The sequence below is a fragment of the Falco rusticolus genome, chromosome 4 (assembly GCF_015220075.1).
Source record: "Falco rusticolus isolate bFalRus1 chromosome 4, bFalRus1.pri, whole genome shotgun sequence".
Lineage (NCBI taxonomy): Eukaryota > Metazoa > Chordata > Aves > Falconiformes > Falconidae > Falco > Falco rusticolus.
In genome coordinates, this window is record NC_051190.1 from 23,791,663 (window position 1) to 23,813,984 (window position 22,322).

Sequence of the window (22,322 nt, forward strand, 5' to 3'; positions counted from 1 at the left end):
CTGAAAGTGAAGGCCAAACAACAGGAATACAGCGGATCATTCTAGTCTGTGTTTGAAAAAGTAAATTTTGGTTCCCTTGTAAAACCTTTTATTAAGTATGTTTAATGCAAAACTGTATGCACACTTAGATGTGTTCTTTCTCTTCATTTTCCTATGAGGCAAATAGTCCAAAAGGTTTCAGTTTTCTTTCCAGTATCCAAGGGAAAGAAGCATCCTGTCTTTCTGCTTTTATCCAATTCTTTGCAACACAAATTTCAGTCTCACCTCATTCAGAGGTGTTCTGATCATCTTTCCATGACAGAGAATTCAGGTACATGTCAGAGGGACAGTAAGCAGGGAGAAGCGAGGGGAAAAAACATAAATTTAACTCTTAGTAAAGTACTACTGCTAAAACAGCTGGGTCCCACAGTAATCTTTGAATTGTGATATTTTAAATAATAATAGGCTTTGGCTATTTTTGTTTAGGGTTTTTTCCATCTTGGCCTTGTAGCTATATTAATACCACATTTTTTTCAGCTTTTCCTTGTGATGCGGGGGTAAGACATTCATTGTTACTTCAACAGTACTTGAAAGATTCACAGTTTCTGAGGTAAGTAGTATAGAAAACTGCCAAAGTTTGGAAGTTTGATACTGAAAAGAAGAGTTAGCTGTACTGTAAAATATATGCAGATAATAAAGAAATAGTAAATTAAAAGCGCTCACAACGTACAGCACCATTTGCAATTAGTACAAAAGACTTGGGGCTAAATAGGAACAAAAAGACCGGGAAGAGGACTGGGCTACAGTTGCGTTTCCAGGCTTCCCCATGACACCCGCAGTCAGACAGACCGTTTCACCAGAAGTGTTTGTAGCACGTACACCGGCAAGTTAATGAGTTAAAAATGTCTGTCAAAAGCAGGTTAAATAAAAAAAATACAAAAGGAGAAAACGAAAACGTCAGAAAAATCGACGTCTTGAAGAATATATTTTAAACCTAATCCTTGACTAGCAAGACCTGGCAGGTTGTGTGCTCCCCGCGCCCTGCTGCGTGGCGCGGCGGGGCGGGGGGCGGCGGCGTGGCTGCCCGGCCGGGGGGCGGCGCTGTTCACCCGGGGAGCGGGGCTGCGGTGGCCCCCGGGGAGCAGCGCTCGGGCGCGGGCGGTGCCGGAGGGTGCCCGCCAGCCGTGGCGTGCGGGGAGCGCCCTGCGCCTCCGTCACGGGAAGCTGTCGTTTGGCAACCGGGCTGGAGCGACGGGCGCCCGCGGGGAGCCGCTCGCCGCGGGGCTGACGTGGGCCGGAGCAGGAAGCGGTGCGGCCCCGCCGAGAGGCGCTCGCCTGTGTCCGCGGCTCTGGAAGCAGGCTGCCGGGGCCAGCCCCTTCGGGAGGAGGAAGCTGTTGAGGCGACTGACGCGCGGCCGCAGGCGCGGCAGGTCAGAGCGGTGAGCCTGGCCCCGCTGCGGGCGGCCGCCATGCGCAGCCGCCGCTGATGGCCGCCGTGGGGACGGGGGGCCGCGACGCCATGGCCCTGCGGCAGCCGCCGCTGCCGCCGAGAGCGGGCTGCCCCTCGGCGCTGTACGTCCACAGCATGCCCGCCTGGGTGCTGGAGGATTTCTGCCAGAAGATGGACTGCCTGAGCGACTACGACTGGATGCGATTCGGTGAGAGAGGGGCGGCGGGGCCGGCCGCGGGACCGGCCGCGGGACCGGCCGCGGGGCCGCGCAGCGGCACGGCGCTCGGGCGGGGCGGTGCAGGGGCGCGGGGCGCAGCCGCCCCCACGCGCGGCCCCCGCCGGGGCGCTCCCCGCGAGGAGCAGAGCCCGTCGCCAGGGAATTCCCGTGCGCCTTCCTGCTCCGAAGGCAAACCCCAGACTGACGGGTGGCATTGGGTGGAAATGGGTGGCATTCCGGCCTCCTGCGGTCCACAGCCTCTCCCGGGCAGCCAGGCTCCCCTCTGCTCACACTCCATCTTCAGCTCACCTGCTTTTCACAACACCCCTCACATCTGCTGAAAGTTTGGGTTATTTTCTTTCTTCCTTCGCTTCATGTATATTCCCTCACGCTTACTGCCCCTATTTTTCTCAGTCCTGGCTGCATCCAGTTAGTAATTACAGAAAATGTAGTCCATGACACTTTTGTTCTTTTCTTCTGTATTGCAGTCCAAACAACTCTAACCCGAATCTTTTCTTAGTTGGCCTACCTTCCTTTATTTCACGCAATTTAATTTCATCCAAGGCTTCACTAACTCTCTGCTGAGTAAACTCTTGCCCCAATTAAACTTGCTGGGATTAGGGTGGGACTCATCTTTGCTCTCTTCAGACATATAAAAGTGTCTGTCCAATGTCCTTCCAAAGCCAGCAGAGGCGTGAACTTGGGAGTATTTCTTCCCACATGCACACTCCCCAGCCCAAGCCTGTCTTGTTCAGGCAAACAGCACATCAGGTGTGGGTCAGCGGAGGGGCTGAGTCAGGCATGCACCCTCCGTGGGTATCTCCACCCAGAGACCACAAACGAGCACAGCAGAATTTACACAAAATTCCAGGTCAGAGCAGCAAGGCCACCGTGTGTCACAGAAGGCTCTTTCAGCACAGTGCACCCCAGCCTCTGCCTCTCCTCCCGCCGGCTGCAGGCTCCCGGGGCCGGCAGCGGCAGCGTGGGAAGCCGAGCCATAACCCCATCCCAAATCTAGGGCACTCCCAGTTCCTGCTGCCTCACCCGGTACAAAGTACTACAGTGAAGGAAGATTATGGGGAAAACATGCTGAAAAGCATGACTGGATTTTCTTTTTGGGTCTCTGATATAACAACATTTTTTTCAGAATAGTCAGGGGAATAACAGGAACGTCTTTAGGAACCGAGTTTTCTTCATGTCCACATAGCTAATTTATTGTGATCTTTCCTTTTAACAGTGTGCAAATGAAAAAGCAAAGTGTGTCTCACACCTTACCTTTCCCTGCTTGCACTTGCTTGTTTTTTTCTAATTTTTAAACAGAAATGTCTGTTGTCTCCCACTAGCCTCCTACGTGATAACTGATCAAACAGAGCTACGGAAAATCAAGTGCATGGAGAAGACGGGGATCAGCATAACAAGAGAGCTCATGTGGTGGTGGGGAGTGAGGCTGGCCACAGTGCAGCAGCTCCTGGACCTGCTGCAAGGACTGCAGCTCTACCGAGCAGCTCAAGTAATTCTGGACTGTGAGTAGCTGCCCCTTCCTCCCGCAGGCAGCCTGTGCTGCTTCCCCAAGCACCCAGACCCTATCCAGTAAATCTGTCTTAGCTGAAGAAAGTTTTTGCTGGAAGTCTAGTGCTCAAATTCTAAAATTTCTCCACCGACTCTGATTTTCTACTCTCTCAAATAAAATCTATGGTAGGAAAGGAAGAGGTGACCTAGAGGAGGAATTGCTGGTCCCTCTAGTTCATCATCCTGCCTTTGCAGTGGCCATCCTAGATGCTTCGAGAGGTGCCAAAGAGGAAGTGGCTGTGCTCTAAACCAGGGGTGGTACCTTCATGCATCAGACAGGGTTTCAAAACAGAACTTAACTACAAATGTTTTAATCTTTCGTACCTTCTTGCTTCTCTGTGAAACTTTGTCATGATGTTGCCTGTTTGAAAGAGAACTCTTGAAACACACTCTTGAGTCTGGATAGAGAGGAGGCATTGTTTTCTTCTGCGCAGGGTGCTCAGTAGTGTATTTCCACAAATCAAGCACCCCTACTAGGATCCTTCATCAAATGTTTATACACAGGAGTTACAAAGCTCCACCTAATATAATTATTCTGCCTACCTAGTCTTCATTTTGCTGAGCTACTCAAGTTTTCTGCACCTGCGTGGGAATTGTGCTGAGCCAGCTGAAGTCTTTTACGCCTGCGTGGGGGTCTTAGAGGGCCTTCGGTGGTCGTTTGGGGAGGAATACCCCTACTCTTTTTATACTTTTAAGGTCACGTGTCATCTGATGACACAGAGCCCCTCTTTATTTTGCCAGCTTCTCATTAACAAGATACATGCCCTTGGTCCAAGGATGCTGTCCTCCTCCCCTGGAACTTTCTGGCCTTCAGTCATTATCTATCTTAAAAAAAAGCTATAAAATATATTGTAGATAATTCTGATTCTAAACCCTGACAGATATTTATGTGGTTTCTTTCACAGTTAACCTTTGACCTTTCTGCTGCACATTCACTATCAATTATACTCTAATTACCAACAAACTCAGAGTAGAAAAACATAGAATCAGTTTTGCCTATGCAGCCTGCTTCCCTGCATCATAAGAAAAAGGTTAAGAAAAGGAGAAATGGTTTATCAACTACCTACATTACTATTTCCTTATCTCACTTCGTATTTTCTTTATTCCTGTCATATGTTCTCCTCAATCCCTCCCTAAATTAAACAAATATAGTCTTTTCTAACTCTCTGCATGTAATTCTTCTCACCTATCTCCCATTTGCTCTATTTCAGATTTATCTTTTTGAGGTAGGATGATTAGAGTTTGAACTCATTGTGCCTAGTTAAGGTAAACAATTGCCTCACTGAAATCACAAAACTTTAAAACAGAATCTTGGTTTCAGTTTTTCTTCACAGAAAATTATGTTTAAATTGCAGCTGTCCATTTTTGTAAGCCAACCTGTATCTTGATCTAGTTCTGCCACCAAATCAGTTGAACCCTGGACAACACACTGTCTTGCTGTACTGAGCTGCCCTAAAAAGTTGAGTGGACTGCATTCCCCTTTTCACACACATTCTCACCTGAAATCTGCTTTCTGGAAGTGAGATGTTTGCATGAATTTTGCCAGTTCTCCATAAAGAACTACTAGAAAGAAAAATTACAGATTTTTGTTATGTAGCCAAAAATGCTTAGAGAAGTACTATCCAGGTGCATACGGGAAACGCCTAAAGCTCATGAGGGCGTACGCTTCCACAGCTGGAAAAGGTACAGGAGCCCTATTCGCTTCTCGTGTTCCGTGCCTGGGAGACTGTCGGTGACGGGTGGTTCTGAGTTACATCAGGAGCAGCTGTTGCGACATGGCAGCCTGGCTCGCAGGGCCGGGCAGGGCAGTCTGAGCTGCCACTGCCATTCCCAGCACCCCAGCTAGAGGCATTTCTCATGGAAAGTCCAGTAATGCATCATGAGTTTCTTGCCACAGCATTTCGTTGTGTAGCACTGCTGTTTTTCTGTAGTTTCCTGGCATTAGCGTGACTTTTAATCTTCATTTTGGTATAGCAGAAAAAAAATCTTCCAACAGCGGTATTCTAAATTCTGCTTTTTTTTTTTTTTCGAAAAAGGAGTATTAAGTACTACAGCACAAGCAGCCTTCAGGCATTCTCAGTTAATAGAACTGATTTTTGCCATCACCCATATGCAGCCTTTTGATTCAGCAGATCCCCTTTCTGACTGAATACAGTCAGAGCATTCAGCTTAGGAGACTGTAACAAATCTTAATCCTCATCCCTCAGCAAAGCAAACAAAGCTACAGGAAAGCAAATTCAAATCTGTTTTAATTTGTCTGTCAGTAATCCTGTTAATTTAGTCACAGTGACTGTGACGGTCCAGTCTGAGTGGACAGGATTGAAGATAAAATCTTGGTATTATTTTTTTTTTAATCTATCTGTTGAATAAATCTGATCTAGATATTACCAATGCAGTAAGCCTGGCTCCCTGATAATGGTATTTTTATGGATACTCTGGAGTAGAGGGTGACTTCCATGATGTGATAACATTGTTGCTCTGTGCTTGTTCAGTATTTACACAGCTGATTCCTAGTCCATACAGAGAGTTCCTGGGTGCTCTTACATAAAACAGTATGATCTACCATACTTTAAACCCTAATCAGAGTTACAGTCCTTGCCTTCTTTCCCTGTCAGAGCGTATTCTGGGGCCCACCTTAGTTTATAGCTGGCTTATTTAATCGTATTCCTTTACAGAGTTTATTGATATTTCTGTAATATAAACAGCTTTCTATGTTGTGATTTAATAAAAAAAACCCCTGCATTCTCCTCCTGAGAAATATAAAAACTGAAACTGCAAAATCACTGAACGTTTTTACCACTGCATAACAGCAGCAACAATTTTCAACATAATTTTTATCTGTCATGCAGAAGGCTGCCTTTGTTCAGTCAGGTATGATGCCTTTTCTTTCCTATGTGGGTTAATTTTGTCATTTTTGCAAAAGCTGATTTCAAAGAGCTTAGAAAAATTACTAGTTGTAACAACTGAGATGATGCTGCTTTTATCCCAAGCTAGAGGGTTTTCTCTTCTCTCACAGGCCTTGAAAACAAAACCATAAGTAGATTTCAAACTGAGATTAGTTGAGCACATTGCAGTGGTGAATCACTCCAAGAGAAGCTTCATGTATTTAATTTCAGAGAGCTATTGCTTGTGAACCACATTGTTGGATTCAAGCAGATGTATAGCACATTCAGTAAAACGAACCCCTGGAAGCCCAGAGGATCACTTAGCCTGGTCCTGTGTGCAAAGGCCAGAATACAGCACTGGATCAAATCTTAAGAGGCAGCATTTCCAAGCCCCTGACAAGATTGCTTACACAAGAACCAAGTAATACTGTCTCTGTTTATGTAAAATGCAAAGAATCAGGCTTCCCATGCAACAGCAGCTTCCAGCAACGATGCCACTGAAAATAAAGATGCGACACAGACAAAAATAATGATCACCACTGAACAGAAACATTCGTCATCCATCTGTTTATCTGACTGGTTTGCTTTCAAGTAGTATGTCAGTATCACTGCAGCTTGCACAATGCTCACCTGACTTCATCATCTGGAACAAGAGGGGATTACCTGCTTTCTCTTGTGCTTCTGTGATTTACCTTTTTTTTGAGCCTTCTCAAAAACATTTCTGAGACTTTTTGGACTTCACTTGCCACAAGCTGCAAAAACTGAGGGGTCTCCCCCTGTTAAAAACAAACCCCAGTCAACTTCCTCCAGACTGGAGGACTATACTTTGTGATTTCTAAGAAAAATCTTAATTTTTAAAAATTGTACTGAGCTGATGCAAGTAAGCAGTGGTCTTTATAATGATTTCTGCAGGCTAGATAGTAAATAATGAAAGTGAATATTAAGAGATCACAGCAAGAAATGGACATACTGAATTCAGCTCATTAAGACACTGAACTGATGTAACAAATCCAGCATACCTTTGTTTCTTTGATTTCCTTTGTGATAATGGGTGAACTACAAGATTGGACTGTTCCATGAAGGGCTTCATAAGGACTTAGAACCGATTTTGGGTTTGACTCTGAATTCTGTAAAGCAATATGAAGGCTAGATGAAGAGGGTTTAAAAGAGGATGGAAGAGCAATTCCTGTGGAGTGATCAATTTTTAGTTATGTTTCTGGATGACTGATATTAATTTCTGTCCTCAATCAATTCAGATGCAATAAATTGCAAAACTACAATGAAATTATCTTTTTTAAAAGCTTCTTACAGTTGTCTTTTATATCGAACTCCGTAGCAAAACTTCATATTAATTTAAGTGGTAGAAAGCCTGGATTATTTTATTGTTCTGCCATTTGGAAGTAGTTTAATTTTGTCAGAATTAACTCAGTACAGGCATTCCACTGTGTGCTCAGGCATAAGCAGAAGTGTTTTACAGCAGGATCTTTAGTTTTAGAAAAATCTTTCAAGTCTTTACCCTCCATTTCTGCTTTTGTATCTTTATCTGAATAAGCTTATTCAGGTGATTCCTCTTGGGCAGATATAGAGAACACATTGCTTGTTTTATCGGGCATTTTAGAAGACTAAGTGGTCCTTACATCACCATAATTCTATTCATTCTGACTTAAAGGAATCAGATGCAACACACAGATAGATGTTTTGCTGGCAGATTACTTCCAGGAGAGTTGTACCTCCCTTCAACAATTTCTTGCACTACTCTAATGACACTTCTGAATGTCCATAATAATATTTTTTTTCTTTTTTTCAGTTCTTTAGCTTCAGTGGTGACCTGTTTGTCTGTTGTGCAGGAAGTTGCAAAATTCATGAAAAACCCTGAAAAATGAGTTGAAAGAGGGAAGTAATTCTAATCTTGGAGACTTCCAAGTTAAAGTACATGAGGGAGAAGCCAACAACTGCAGAATACAGGGACTGTCAGTTTTGTCTAAAGGCCTGCCGACTGTTCAATAGCTAATTTCAAAATCCCATGAAATTTGGGACTTCATAGTATTCTCACACAGTAATAAAGAAACATAAATAAAAAACTTGATCATTCAAACTGTGTTCATAGGTGACATGGAAGAAAGTAGATACAAACCCAAAACAGAGGTCGAAGGAGAAAACTTGCCTGACATGCATGTGCCCACTTCTGCCCTTACTGCTTTTCATATACTCTTGCTCTTCAGCCGTTAGTACACTGAAACTGTTCTATCTTGTCTTCTCTTTAACAGTTCTACTGAATCTTGGCTTATTATAAGTAGCACAGAGTATAAATTAAACATACCATTTCCTGCTTGTTTCAGATACTCCCAGTGCTTTGTTTATAGAAAAAAAATCCCAAACCAAGCACAAAGCTGTTATCTGATTTCAAATGCACATAGAGGCCTGGAGCTTTTGATTCCAAGAGCACCAACCATGTTTAAGATACAAAACTCATAAAACAGTGTGACAAAACCCCCCTTGTATTAATACTTGGGCTTGTTTTCTTTTACATAAAACCGAAACATTAATTTTGATTTTTAACAAAATGCTAAATGCATTGCTGATAAAAGGTGCCAGGTAGAAAGAAAAGTTTAGAACTACAACCAGGAACACATTGTTATCAGGCGGTAGAAAGTCCTTGTATCACCCCTAGTGCACACTGGGCATTTCCAGCCTCAGTTTTAAATGTATTCATGGATCGGAACTCAACTGCTCCTTCAGGAGGTTTTGGCAGCCTTGTATATCACAGTATCTTGAATTTTTTTACTTTTTTCCCCCATTCTAACTGTAGCCTAATCTAATTTTAATAATTCCTCTAAGGTGTACATATTTTTCAAATCCCTGTATGCTGAAAGCATCTTTGTACTTCTTTTAACCAGACTTTTAACGCTGAGATTTTGCCAAGCTGTATACAACACAGGATCTTTTACAGCTGTAGTGAATCAGTAGTTTGACCTTTAATTTTTCCTTATATATCAGTGTCTTGACCTTTGACCATTTTTGTTTTCCCTAGATTGTCTCCAGTATGTTTATTGCTCATCAGAAGTAAAAGTAGGATTCTTCATTGCAGATAGTTCTACATAGGGAAGTGTTTTCTGACAATGAGCACAGTCATGACACTAAAACCACACAACTGAAAATAGTCCTAAAATATTTCACTGACTAAAACTGATATGATTCTGCCAAACTTCCTCTCAGTCCCACGACAATTAACAAAGAACTAGATGCCTTCTTTAGGCTGGGAGATATTTGTGATTTGAGATCACTGGCTGAAGGATGCTATATAGAAAATGACAAAATATACTATTAGTGTTCACTTTTTATATTAAGAGACTATATATCTTTTACGTAGTCATCACTGGTATTTGTTTGAAGTTATCATTATTAATTTTCAGTAGTAGTTAATGACATTAATATGGTCTGAATTTAACACTAAATTGCTTGAATGTTCATTTCAGTGTTCACGTTAACTTGCAGTCTGTTCTCCTGACTAGAACTATTTCCTGATAACTGTCAGTCAGACTATTTTCCCTGGTAATCTTCATCTTTCCTTAATTCTCTTTTGAAGGGACATCAGCCTCTAATATTACCAACAACAAAAAAGAAGAGCTGGTAGAGCCACCTAAACAGGAGAACACACCTTTAACTCCCACAGAAAATAAAGAGAGAGAAAATGAGAGAAATCTGTTGCCATCACCAGACTCTTCACATCGGGAACCACCACCAGCAGGTAGTAAGTAAAGTAGTAGATTCTGAATTCGCTCTGGCATTGAAATGGCCATGTAGACAAGACTGCTTCCCATTCACTTTCAGTATAGTATAATGAATATATTGCTCTTCAAAATGGTCACATTTGAGTATTTGCCTTTTTCTAGCACTGTTGTCTCCTGAGCTGTTTACTCCTAACTGTAGCATATGGCCTCCTGTTCCTTCTTCATATAGCTCTCTTGGCCTTGAGACAGGCTGACTATATCTATCCCGTGGGATCTCAAGATGTTTCCCAGGTCTCTGTGAACACGCTGGTCCCATCCTGGCTCCACACTAAGACTAGATCAGTGCATACATTTTCTGCCCCATGTCCCTATTCCATGCAGAGTAAACACAGGCCAGAGCTGACCTGTGCACAGGTCAGCAAGCCCCTCTGCCTGGGAGAGGGAGGGAGCAGAACCACAGGACATACCAAGGACAGCATCTGACCAACAGTATAGCCACAGGGAGCTCTGTGTCCCCGAGCCAGGGCTAGAGAGATCTGCATAGTCATCTTACAAAGAGGAACCAGGAAAATAGCTCCCTATCTTCACACAGTATTTCACATTCTGGGAGCTTGTCACACATTATCCCTGCTTACAAAATTCAGCAAAATACCTCAGACCTTCATAATTAGTCACAGACTGTGGTATTGTAAAATAAGGCGTATTTTCAATGCTGTTATTTCAGTTTCAGGTGCTGTTCCTGAAGAAGCCTTGTATTCACTCCCTTTTCCTCCGCCTCCCCCAAGAGACCTTTTGAAATCCTTACAGTCAAATCCTCCTGTCTCATCAAGTGTGAAGGTAAATTCCTTTAGCACTCATTGATTGTAACAGTGAAAGTTGCCTTTATGACATTCTATGTTTTTTTGATTATAGTTTATCTCTCTACTTGTATAAAATACAGATCTAGTGAAAAAGTGGTGCTTGATTACAATTTGTTTGGACTGAATATAATACTAATGCTTCAGTTAGATTATTTATGGTTTACATCACTTTTTTTGCCAGTGAAGGACCACTGAGGGAAAAAATTAACAATATTGCATACTGCATAGCTCAGCATGGATAACATGCCCAGCAATTAATTTTAAAGGAATTTCCAGTACAGATTTTACAGAGGACTTAACATTTCTGGTGTGATTGTAGGACAGTGCAATATATACCACTGACTAGTCAGAATGGCATACTTTAATTTAAGTTTATGCTTAAAATGTAATTTCTGCTCAAAACTGGGCTATTATCAAAGTTAAGTCAGGTTGCCCATAGCCCTGTGTAGCAAGTATGAAAATCTCCAAGGATGTAGGTTCCACCACCTCCCTGAGTCCCTGTTCCAGCGCTTAACAATCTCACTGGGAAAAGTTTTTTTCATGTTCCTAATGATTTCAGCACGGAGTCTCCTGTTCCTTCCTCCCTATAGCTCTCTTCTTTTTAAGATAGTCTGGCTAGATCTGTCCTGTGGGTTCTCAGAGTGTTTCCCAGATCTGTGTGCACACTCCGGTTCCATCATGGTTCTGTCTTGGCCTGTTTTCTTTGGTTTATTCTGATCAAGTTTTTTTAAAGAAGACAGTGTTTTAAGACTTTAAACTCTTCCAGAATAACAAGGTTCAAGAGTACCAGCCAGAAAAGAAGATTGCTACAAACAATGCAATAGTTTCAGAGTTTCTTAAGAGGGAGCTTATGTTTTGTTTTTTCAAGTCTGAAGCACATTAAGGTTGTGGCAGCTGTATGATTAGGCTACAGTGGATCTGTAATAACAATTGGCATTAGGACTTGCCGTGCTTGAAGCAACAAATAATTGTGCAACTGACACCAGATGCTTCAGAAGTAGATGTGAAGTTTCCACCATATAAATACATTATAAGGGACCCTACTTTCTATTCCAAATGTTTCTTAATGCATGCCCCAGTCATAAAGATTAATATTTTTTGTAACTTTGACTGACTGTTATCGTTTAACCACAGCTGGTAACCAAATACCATGCAGCTGCTTGCTTACTCCCTCCCCCAGCCCCCCAGAGGGCTGGGGAGGAGAATTGGGAAGGAACGTAAAACTCGAGAGCTGAGATAAGAACAATTTAATAATTAAAATAAAATAGGAAAAAATTGTAATAGTGATAACAACAACAATTATAATGAAGGGGGTGGGGGGCGCAGGGAGAGAGAAGAGGAATAAAATCCAAAAGGAATGGAGAAAAGAAAACAAGTGATGCACAATACAGCTGCTCACCACCTGCTGATCGATGCCCAGCCAGTCCCCAAGCAGCTGGCAGCAACCTGGCCAGTGCCACCCAGTTCATATACTCCGCATGACATCATATGGTATGGAATATCCCTTTGCCTAGTTTGGGTCAGCTGTCCTGGCTGTGTCCCCTCCCAATATCTTGTGCTCCTCCAGCCCTCTGGCTGGCAGGGCCTGAAAAGCTGACAAGTCCCTAACTTAGTATAAGCATTCCTAGAACAACTAGAAACATTTGTTATGGACATTATTTTCACACCAAATCCAAAACACAGCACTGCACCAGCTACTAAGAAGAAAATTAACCTTCTATCCCAGCTGAAACCGGGAGACTTAACATCACTACAAATAAATACATGGACTTCTAATCAAAACTAGGTCTGTTTTCTGGGGAAGGTGGAAATGCAAATCGGTAACTGTTTTCAAGTTTCCTCCACTATGCAGATTTTTTACATCAGCAAAACACACCAACAGAGGTGTTACAAAGGGAAGCCCTAATGAGTGATTTGCACAGTACCTTTCAGGGTTTCTTTCAACAATCAGTGATTGCTTAAATCATGGAAAAGAAAATATGACAGCTGAAAGAAAGAAAAAGCGTATGAATTTTCATGAGATAAACATGTTTTTTCTACAATCTGTAGCCTTGCAGCTCTTCTTGTCCTCAGCAGGAGACAACGACTGACCTCCCCAGTGAGAGTCTTTTGTGGACCCAGAGGGAAGTTACTAATGCCACAGATGGTTTCAGTGACAAGAGCAGAATTTGTGAAGGTACTTTTGCAGATATCTACAAAGGTCAGAGGAACAACATAGTGTATGTCATCAAAAAAATGAAAGAGGCAAGTACTCCATTTTTCTTTTTCTTTGAAGGGGGCTACATTATTAGTATCTCTCAAACATTAGCAGTTGTTGTGTAATACTGTATGGGCAAGGGACCAGAACAGCTACACAGGAGAGGTAAAAAGGAAACTATGTAAAGTGAGTAAACCTAGGTTCAGTAAACACATACGAGAGAGGTGAGATGAGATGATACTCACTTTACTCATGTGAGTAGTTTTATTAATTCTGTCCATGGCAGTAGTCTGCAATGGAGCTACCTGCATTAATGATTGGATCAGAGGTGTCTTTACACTGGGTTTTGTTCTGATTGCCAATTAATTGTTGCCTTTGACACAAAGTTGCCATCCATGATACCTGTCTGTTTTCTAAAGTAGCTTGTCATCTAGAGACCAAGAGATCTGTATGAACGTAACAACTTAATAATTACTATTGACAGTCTATCGCACGTTTTCATTTTTCAGACAGAATGCACAAGCCCAAATTCCACCCAAAGATTCTTTCATACAGAAGTACAGATTTGCTTTCGGTGAGTGGTTGGCTTTTACATGCAGTCCGGGCATATCCTGCATGTGGCCTGTTGCCTGTGTGCTGAGTTTAAGGCTGGTGTGTCCGTCTGCCTAGCACTGCACAGTTTCAGGGACAAGGGGGTTATGCACTGCTTTTGCAGGAGCCCTGGGGAAACAGCGTGCCTCCTGCTGGTGCTGCAAGTCCCTGCTGAGAAAATGCAGCCACTTGGCCAGTCCTGGAGATGGCAAGGAAGCCATGCCTTCTGGAGCTTTGTATCCCTCCTACCCGCTCAGAACAGGGCTGCGCTGTAATGATCTTTGTCTTTGCTGCTCTTCATGAGCCTTCTGCAGTCCTGCTCAGGGTCATTCTGTGCCTCTAACTGCAGGACACAATTCCCAGTTGCCTTGAATTTAGCAATTTATTCCAGCTCAGGAATGTATTTTTCTGTGTTGCTCAACTCATTTGCAAATCATTGTCGATCTGTGCCCTCAGGTGTTGTCATGTCAACATCTTGCAGCTGCTGGGCTTCTCAGTAGAAACTGGATTGCACTGTCTGATATATCCATACCTGCCTAATGGATCACTACAAAACAAACTTCAGTGTCAAGTAAGCAAATAATCTGGGTCTATTATCTATCTGCAATTACAAATCCAGCCCTGTTGTTGTATGAAAAGCAATTATATCTCTGAATTCTGAGAACCAACTCAAAAATATCTGCCCAAATATTTTGACTGCAAGTACTAGAAAGGCTGAAGCTGTTTTCCAGTTCTTCTACTGCAAAGCAGATGAGGTCAAGAAGAATTTTCTGCTGTGCAGCCTTTAGATTTTTGAAGTAGTAAGGAATCTGCAGAATGTGTCTATTCATACTGTAACATTTCATTAGGTTTGTGAGTATGTTCCTGTAGAATTCATCATCATATTCATTGGCATAATGTGCTATAAAGTTTTACAAGGGCTCAAGAGTGAACAGTTTGAGACGTTCACACCTATCGAAAGAGCATTTGCAGAGGAGACCATTGGGCAGAGAAACATCAGAAAAACAATCCATCAAAACCAGCACTGTGCCTCAATAATGGGCAGTACTCAATGCTTTGGACAAGTGGGATTGTTGCTGTATGGTTATCTCACTGTGTCCTATGGCAGGCAAAATGTGCACCACTATGTAAGAACGGGTTCCTTCCTTGGCCTAGAAATCAACAGTTTCTGCCTTGGACCAAACTTTTCATTTAGGTCAGCAGGAGTTTTGATTAGGACTAAAACTAAGTCTTTGGGTTTCAAAACTACTGATGTCTTACAGTTTTTTATTCTGTAAAATACCATTTTTTTCCACTCCCTTGCAGGATGATTCTGCTCCACTGTCCTGGGAAAGGCGAATTAGCATTTCTGTAGGACTCATCCGAGCTGTAGAGTATTTACATAATTTTGGAATTCTTCATGGGAATATCAAAAGGTGAGGGGTTTGGCATATCAGCACTTCCTTGGTCAGCTGTTAATTCCAGGATCTCTTTAATAATAATGACTGAAAGCTCATGCGATTTTGAAATCCATTTGCGGTATCTTTCTGCCACTTCTTGTTCTGTAGAGTACCTACCATTTTATATTTAATCTGTCTCACTTCTCTAAATGTTGGAAGTATATTCTTTGAACTAATTTGTGGAGTATTTGTTCTTCCCCCTCTCCCTTTCCACCATTCTTTATCCTTTCATTCATACACAGCAGGTGAAACGCTGGAAACTTTCAACGCTTAACCTTAAGAGTGCAAAACTGCAATTCTTTACCTCAAGTTAAAGGAATTACTTGACCAATATTGTTATTTGGCTTTTTTTATCACAGCTCAAATGTCTTGTTGGATGAAAACTTTGCACCAAAGCTTGGACATTCAGGTCTGCGATTATATTCTGTTGATAAAAAATCAGAGTATGCTGTGATGAAAACCAAAGTCCTACAAGCTTCTCTTACTTACCTGCCAGAAGACTTTATCAGACACGGCCAGTTAACAGAAAAAGTTGATATATTCAGCTGTGGTGTGGTGCGTTGCCTTTTTTCCATGCTCTGTTGCATTCTTTGGTGCTTCTAGACAAGAAATTAGATATAAGAGCATGTGCCTCATATAGTTGTTTTGCCAGCAATTTCATATTACAGTTGCTGACTATATGTGTTTACATCCTGGTTTTAAATATGTTCATGCCTCAAATATACTTCAGTTTTTGAGGTGAATCTTTTGAACAACAGAAACAATATTTTTTTTGTTGCAAAAAAATTATTGCTGATTGTTTAAAAAAAGAGTAGCAGAAAGACTGAAGTTAGGTTCTCAGAATTCTTGCAGATTTGCCACATGAACTGCTATAAACATCACCTGTTAATGTGGATTTTCAGCAAAAATAATTGATAGTATATATGTTCACCTGTCTCCAGGTGTTTCCATTTAAGTAGGAAGTTACTCTGTTCAGTGTGATTTCTTGTCTAGATTTAGAATTACTTTCTTCTCATCCTTTGTTTCAACAATATCTGTTGTACCTAACTATAAAATTTTAAATGCCCTGGCGACTTCTTTAGTTGCAAAACTCATTTTTAAAAACAGAATGAATTCTGAACACATTGTTTTATCTTTCAAATATACTTTCTAGGTCTTAGCAGAGATAATGACAGGAATTAAGGCACTGGATGAAGGAAGACACCCTATTTATCTGGTAAGAAAAAGCAGGAATAATGAATACTAACTAACACAAGTGAATGGGGTTGCCATCATAAAATGTATCTTCATTTTATATAAAGTTTGTTACTTGCAGTCTGCTGTACACCTCCTGAAGAAGGGATGTTTAGAAGCCATATCCTGGTTCCATTAACAATAGCCTACCTGCCTTTAGACAGAAGCAGAATATATGGTCCCATTTCATAAAGCACACTCATGAGTGCTAGCCCAATTATATTAGGAGATAATCCAGAATAATTAGTGCTTAAACAAATGCTTATTTAAGAGACAAGACTTTGTGCTGAAATGCTGCTGTGTGTTTTTTATGTGCCAGGAAGAGGTGTTATGAGGCAAACTGAATGGGGAAACCTGGGTAGGCAGTAAATGCAGTTGCTCTTGATCATGTTTACCAGCTGTTAATGTATTGCACTGGTGTCTGGAATTTATATCCTAGCCAATTTGCCCAAGCTGTAATTTAACTATGCAAACTACTTTCACAAGCAACCAGAACAGGTGAGGCTCACTGAATACCATTAATGCCATCTTCATGAATACAGACTCCACCTATATTCCTTCCATGGGATATGCTTCTTCCCATTTACCATCTTGTGGGAGCCTTTGAGGGGAAAAGAACAGCACTCTTACTTACTATTTCCAAGCAATTCAGAAAATGAGTTAAAAAAATAAAGGATCCTAGGTTTCTGATTCCTTTAACAAATGTTTGAAAAGTCCTGTGCAAGAACGTGGCTTTATACAGAGTTGATTATTTTCCATTCCTGAAAATGGATATAAGCCTAGAAGAGCTGGATCTGCTTTAGTGAATTTGACATTAGACACGTGCAGAGAAAACCTTTGGCCTCCTCTCCTGTGAAAACATTTCTGTCAGTTGAATGAATGGAGATTCTTAAGCTTTTAGGTCTGTAAACAGCCATTAAGGAGCAATAATAATAACAAATATATGGCAAGACTTATATTCTGAGTGATTCAGATAGAAATAAGCATTTGTCTTAGATTTGCCTTCACTAATATATCTCTTTCCTTTGAACAGAAAGATATGATTGCTGATGAAATTCAAATAGCGAAAGAAAGCTCATACTCCAAAGTAAAAAACTTTGAAAAGCTAGCTGCCAAGGAAATATGCTGTAAATACCTAGACAGGAGAGCAGGACACTTGCTGGAAGAGGTTGCTACTGATTTTGCCTCCGCCATCTGCCTTTGTCTGAGAAAGAAGAATTCTAACATAGCAGAGGTAATATTTCAAATACATGACCAAGATTTTAGTCTACTGACAGCAAGGTCTAAAGCTACAACATTCCTGCCTTAGTTATTTTGGGGAGTGTTGACAAAAGAGAATAAGTGTAAGCAGGGCTACAGGAATTATTTTGCATTCACAGATTTTGTTGTTAAAAGCAGGTGCTTGTAATTATGGAAATGGCTGAAAATAAATTAAGGGAGCATTACATCTGTGGAGGGAGCACTTCTGGATTCTCCTTGAACGCTCCAGAAGAAACCGATGATGAGACAACTAGTCTCAGCATGGATGTGCCTTCTGCAGGGGAGAACAGAGAGGACAGCACACAGCCTGTGATCCTAGCAAGTGCCGATCTATGCACACCTTCAATAGGAGTTGTGTCACCAGACATTTACTGTGGACAAATGTCAAGGGTCCCTTGTGAATCAGATGAATCCAGTAGTTTTATGTGGAATCCTTCAGAAAGATCTACAGATCAGCTATCTAGCAACAGGTGTAACAATTCAGAAAATATGGCAGCTTCTGATTACAGGATCAAGCGGGAAAAACCTGTAAATGGACTCCAGGAAGGAAATGCAGCATGCACCAAATCAAGTGATGAAGTCTTGGAAATAGCGTCTACTGTACAGAGCACCTTTCAGCAAGAAAATGCAGACCTTGACTCTTCATGTTCCTCTCAAGGTAAATCTAGATAGATCTGAAGATGCACACAGAGCATTCAAATGCATATGATCTTCAAGGTGTTTTAGCAGAACTGCCCGTGCTCCTGTTATGACAACCGAAATCTTTGTAAAAGTGCTCTAGTAGTGTAATAGTAGGGACAAATTACTCTCTTCTCCAGAATTGCTTGGGTTGTTCTTTCTACTTCTAAATGCATTTCAGTAAATATTTTCTCCGTGGCTATGATTTTAGCAATAAACCTACAAAATGTTTTCTGGTTTTCTATCAGATTTTTTTTCCTAAGCCAGTTTTGTTTGGTGGGGTCTTTTAATGTAAAATTATCATCTATTCCTTAGACAACAGATGGAATTTTTTTTCCTTAATATTTGGGCTTTTTTGTTTTTCAGCATTACCCAGAGAGACATCTTGGAAAATAAAAATAAATGATCAAAAAAAGAAGCTCATGGAAAATATTTTGCTGTATGAAGAACACAAATTAAACAGTTCTGAACTTTTTGAATCATAAATTGGATGGATTTATTAGCAGTGGCCACCTCAGAAGAAGCAAGGACTGCCTCTTCATTAGAAAGATGGTAAACATCATGTAAGGTTAAGTAGCAGATCTAGATCAGAAGCATTGGCCCTAACTGAAGAGAACAGAAGCGATCACACTGAGAAGAAATAGAAAATACCTGTTCTGAAGCCGATTAAAGCACAAGGCCACTCTGTAAACAGAAAGGCCTTCTTCCTTTTCATCTGCAATGTAGAAAGATATGGCAAACACAAACAATTGCCATATCATTTACGATCCTTTTGCAGTGTATTTCAGAAAGCATCTACATATAATATATGTCTTACTGAAAAACACAGTCCTAGAAGTTACAGGGCAAGCACTAATAAGCAACCAGTTAGCAACACCCTTTATTGTTGTTATCCCACTGTGTACAAGCAGGCAGAAAACTTCAGAGAGATTGGAGAAGGTTTCAGTGTTCAAATAGATCTATCCTATTCCATGTAATCTTTGCCCACATACTCAAAAATACCGCATCACCACAGAGGAGAATTCTTACGCAAGTTCTCAGATGTATTCAACGTGACGCAATCTCAATTCGAATTGCACTGAACATAGTTGTAAGTAAATAATTTAGGCCTTGTCCATCTACTCTATGAGTTTCTTCTCTACTATATACATATACATATGGCACCATTTGAAGTCTAACCTTTAAGTTCCACTGTCAGGAGCTCTAAGACAGTGTTTAATACTTTCTAAGAGTGTTTTTGGCAGTTAATATTTTCTAAGTGTCCTTTACATGTTAAGGTTTCTCATTGTGTTTCACATGGTAACTGTTGTATATTTTGGATTAGGGACAAGATTTTAATTTAAAATATCTTTAATTCTGTTACAGGTTACTTGAAAGTTGATTTGTTGTATTTATTTTGGCAATGGGTTAAAGAATCAGTGAAAGATGAGCTAGTAAGCGGGCCTGTTCACAGTGCCACACCATGTATTCTGAGAGGAACTGTTTTGTGTGTCTCTTGGCTTCCCGAGCATTAGCAGCCTTGGAGTCAGCCTCAGTGATCACTTTAAAAAAACAACTTGTATGCTATCATATTTATTATTAAGTGAAAGCCCCCTTAAGAAAGTGTCACTTTTATTGTTACAAATATTTATTATTTGCAATATTGTTAGTGTATTCTACTCTTGTGCAGTCTGAGGAAATACAGGTTTATTATAAATAAACTATCAAAACATGTCACTCAGCTTACAGACTGGTGGCTGCTGTCTCAGCATAGGTAATAGGGCCTGATGTACCAAAATGGCTAAAATTCACAGTGCAGGTCAGGGAGTATTTTTTAAAAGTATGAATTTATACATAATTCTTTTCATTGGAATTGTGTAATGGTATAGTTTTACTAGCTTTACACAAAGGTCTCTGAGTAAGGCCTCGTATCTTCTGTATTTGTACAGTACTTAGTTCATCGTTGGTACTGTTATGAGCAAGTAAAAGTATTTTAACTAAAAACCTGAGTATTACAATCATCTACACATTTATAAAATTGATTTCTACACTAAAACCTAGTAAAATTCCTTAATTATGAGTACCTTGGATACTATCTATATATTTGCCAGTGTCAGGGTTTTTTTATTTTACCAGAATCAAACGAAGAAAACATTGGTACTGACATAAGAAACACTGACTATATTCAGATGGGTGAATAACTTATTAATTCTAAATGAGATTTAATAGAGATATAATGCTGAAAATTTAATATTTTTTTTTTTATGGGTGTATTTTGGGAGACCCATGATAAATACCTAGGAAGAAATGCACATAGACACACCACAGAGCTGAATGGTAAGCCTGTTTTTTAAATTGAGAAACATAATTTAGACACAGTTCTGTATCACAAAAATGCTTTAAAGATTCTGTTCTCCTGTAGTCATAAAATGAAATTGTTTTTCTTTGCCTTGTTCTATGCTACTTTTAAAATATTTTGAGGTGATACACATGGTCTTGTAAAGTTACGTAAGTATATAATGTAACATATATAAGACACAGCATAGTCTTACAGTAATGGTATTGTTACATAATTTGGCTATTCAGTATAATGTATGTTTTAACCTCAACTTGGCAAATTTATATATCACCATTTACTAATACCTTTGTAAATAAAAAAAAAACCTGAAAAAAACCCTTTTCTTATAGCCTGCTTTTTTATGATTTATGGCACAGAAAATCGTGTCTCAGTCCAACCTATTTAGGTAAATTTGTGTTTTTAAGGAAGCAGCTCCAGGTCTCTTTGCACACACATAATCATTAGTAATTACTAGTACAACCACATTTATTTGGTCTTCATTCACTGTTAAATAGCTGGGTTTTTTCCTTTGAGATGTCCCTAAAGAAAGATTTCACACTAAAATTACTAATTACAAAGATTACTGAGATACAACTGGCATTTATTGTTGTTTAGATGCACAATCTATAGTATATTTTATCCTTGAGACATTGTAGCTCTGTCAAAAATTAAGAATGCTTTTTTTCCATGAACACCAAAATAAGGGCACAGAATGTAACTTATTAAAAAGTATAGTTGTTCTAGAACTATAGAAATGCACAAGTAAAGCTAATTTGGAGATCAGCACCTCCCAAAAGGTGCTGTTAACACCTGGAGGCTGAACATTATCCTGTATTGTTGATTAATGGTTAGAATTACCAATTTATTGACATATTATTCTATTTTTTCTTGTATGTTTGATTTTAATAATGTGAACAAATCCAAACATGGAAACCTGTCTACCAGCAAAACTAAGAAGGCATTTAAGTATGTAGACTGTGAAGAAAGCTGCATCACACAGCTTTTGAGGTTACTAATTGCTATGTAACAAACTAGCAAATTTTTCTGTAACCACTGACCACATCTTATGTGCCCTTTGTAGTAGAACATTTTTGTATCTAAAAATTAATTGCACATGCTGTAAAATACATGGCTTCCAAGACGTGCTAGGGTTTAGGATTTGGTTTTTTTCAGGCAAAAGTGAAATAAATGCATTTCCTAAGATTTGATGAATCGTATTTCCTGCTGCGATTTCTTATACGGTTGCTGTCGTTTGTTAAATGGTAAATTTCCCTAAACTGAAAGGCAGGACTACACACACCTTCAAGCATTCCAGGAAAGCGAGCTTACAAGGACAACCCAACCACACGCGACACCAACCCATGCACGTTACTAAGTAGAATTTTCTTGTGTTTACAACCTGAACCTGCAGTTGAAAAAGTTGAGTATTTCAAAGTGTAATTCCAAGTGGAGAATATTATCATTCAGAGAAAACAACTACAGTATTATCTACGCAAGGCTACTGACTCTCTAGAAAACCTAGGACTACTCGCACTGTACTCCTGACGTACTCACCCAGCGGTGAGTAACTCCAACCCCTGCGCCGCGTCGCGCCCGCACTGACGCATTTCCGCAGCCGTAACTCGAGCAGTACAACCCGTGGGGCTTCTGCAGCCTTCCCAAACAATACAAATACCTTTTTTTTTCCTCTCGTGTTAAGTTCTCTAATTAACAAAGCCCGTCCTGCTGAGGAAACGCTTGGTACAAAAGCCCAGAGAGGCCCCGGGCCACTCAGCGCCCTCGCCGCGCTTCCCGCCCCGCCGTTGGGGCTGCAGGCCGCACCCTCACAGCTGCGCGCCGGCCGGGCTCCTCAGGGGGCCGGGCCCCGACCCCGACCCCGCGGGCAACCCGGGTCCCGCAGCCCGCCCCGCTCCCAC

The 22,322-nt window shown here is 40.8% G+C and overlaps 1 protein-coding gene and 1 long non-coding RNA gene across 9 annotated transcripts; one reads left to right on the forward strand and one right to left on the reverse strand.

Annotated features, from left to right (window-relative positions):
* The first annotated feature begins 1,090 nt into the window (after positions 1-1,090).
* Positions 1,091-21,614, forward strand: IRAK2 (interleukin 1 receptor associated kinase 2). Of its 8 annotated transcripts, none has more exons than XM_037382832.1 (13): positions 1,091-1,637; positions 2,990-3,169; positions 9,687-9,851; positions 10,556-10,668; positions 12,765-12,935; positions 13,398-13,462; positions 13,936-14,050; positions 14,785-14,894; positions 15,278-15,473; positions 16,072-16,134; positions 17,185-17,385; positions 17,547-18,069; positions 18,456-21,614. In XM_037382832.1, the coding sequence occupies exons 1-13, from the start codon at positions 1,466-1,468 to the stop codon at positions 18,572-18,574; spliced, it is 2,193 nt and encodes a 730-aa protein (XP_037238729.1). In that variant the 5' UTR covers positions 1,091-1,465; the 3' UTR covers positions 18,575-21,614. The 8 variants fall into 8 exon arrangements, with proteins under 8 accessions (XP_037238729.1, XP_037238731.1, XP_037238723.1 ...); XM_037382834.1 differs by having other exon boundaries at positions 12,768-12,935; XM_037382826.1 differs by having other exon boundaries at positions 1,092-1,637; positions 12,741-12,935.
* On the reverse strand, positions 3,179-22,307 carry LOC119145967. Its single transcript, XR_005103586.1, has 3 exons — positions 21,961-22,307; positions 15,408-15,517; positions 3,179-7,227 (listed from the first exon to the last, which is right to left on the reverse strand). It is a non-coding gene; the product is annotated as an uncharacterized LOC119145967 (long non-coding RNA).
* Positions 22,308-22,322: the final 15 nt, after the last annotated feature.

What these genes read in the sequence shown, in the direction of transcription:
- IRAK2 (XM_037382826.1), top strand. Translation starts at nt 1,466, where the DNA reads ATGGCCGCCGTGGGGACGGGGGGCCGCGACGCCATGGCCCTGCGGCAG. An exon ending in CTACGACTGGATGCGATTCG is followed by an intron (nt 1,638 to 2,989) that starts GTGAGAGAGGGG and finishes GTCTCCCACTAG; the next exon opens with CCTCCTACGTGATAACTGAT. An exon ending in GAAGACACCCTATTTATCTG is followed by an intron (nt 16,135 to 17,184) that starts GTAAGAAAAAGC and finishes TCCTTTGAACAG; the next exon opens with AAAGATATGATTGCTGATGA.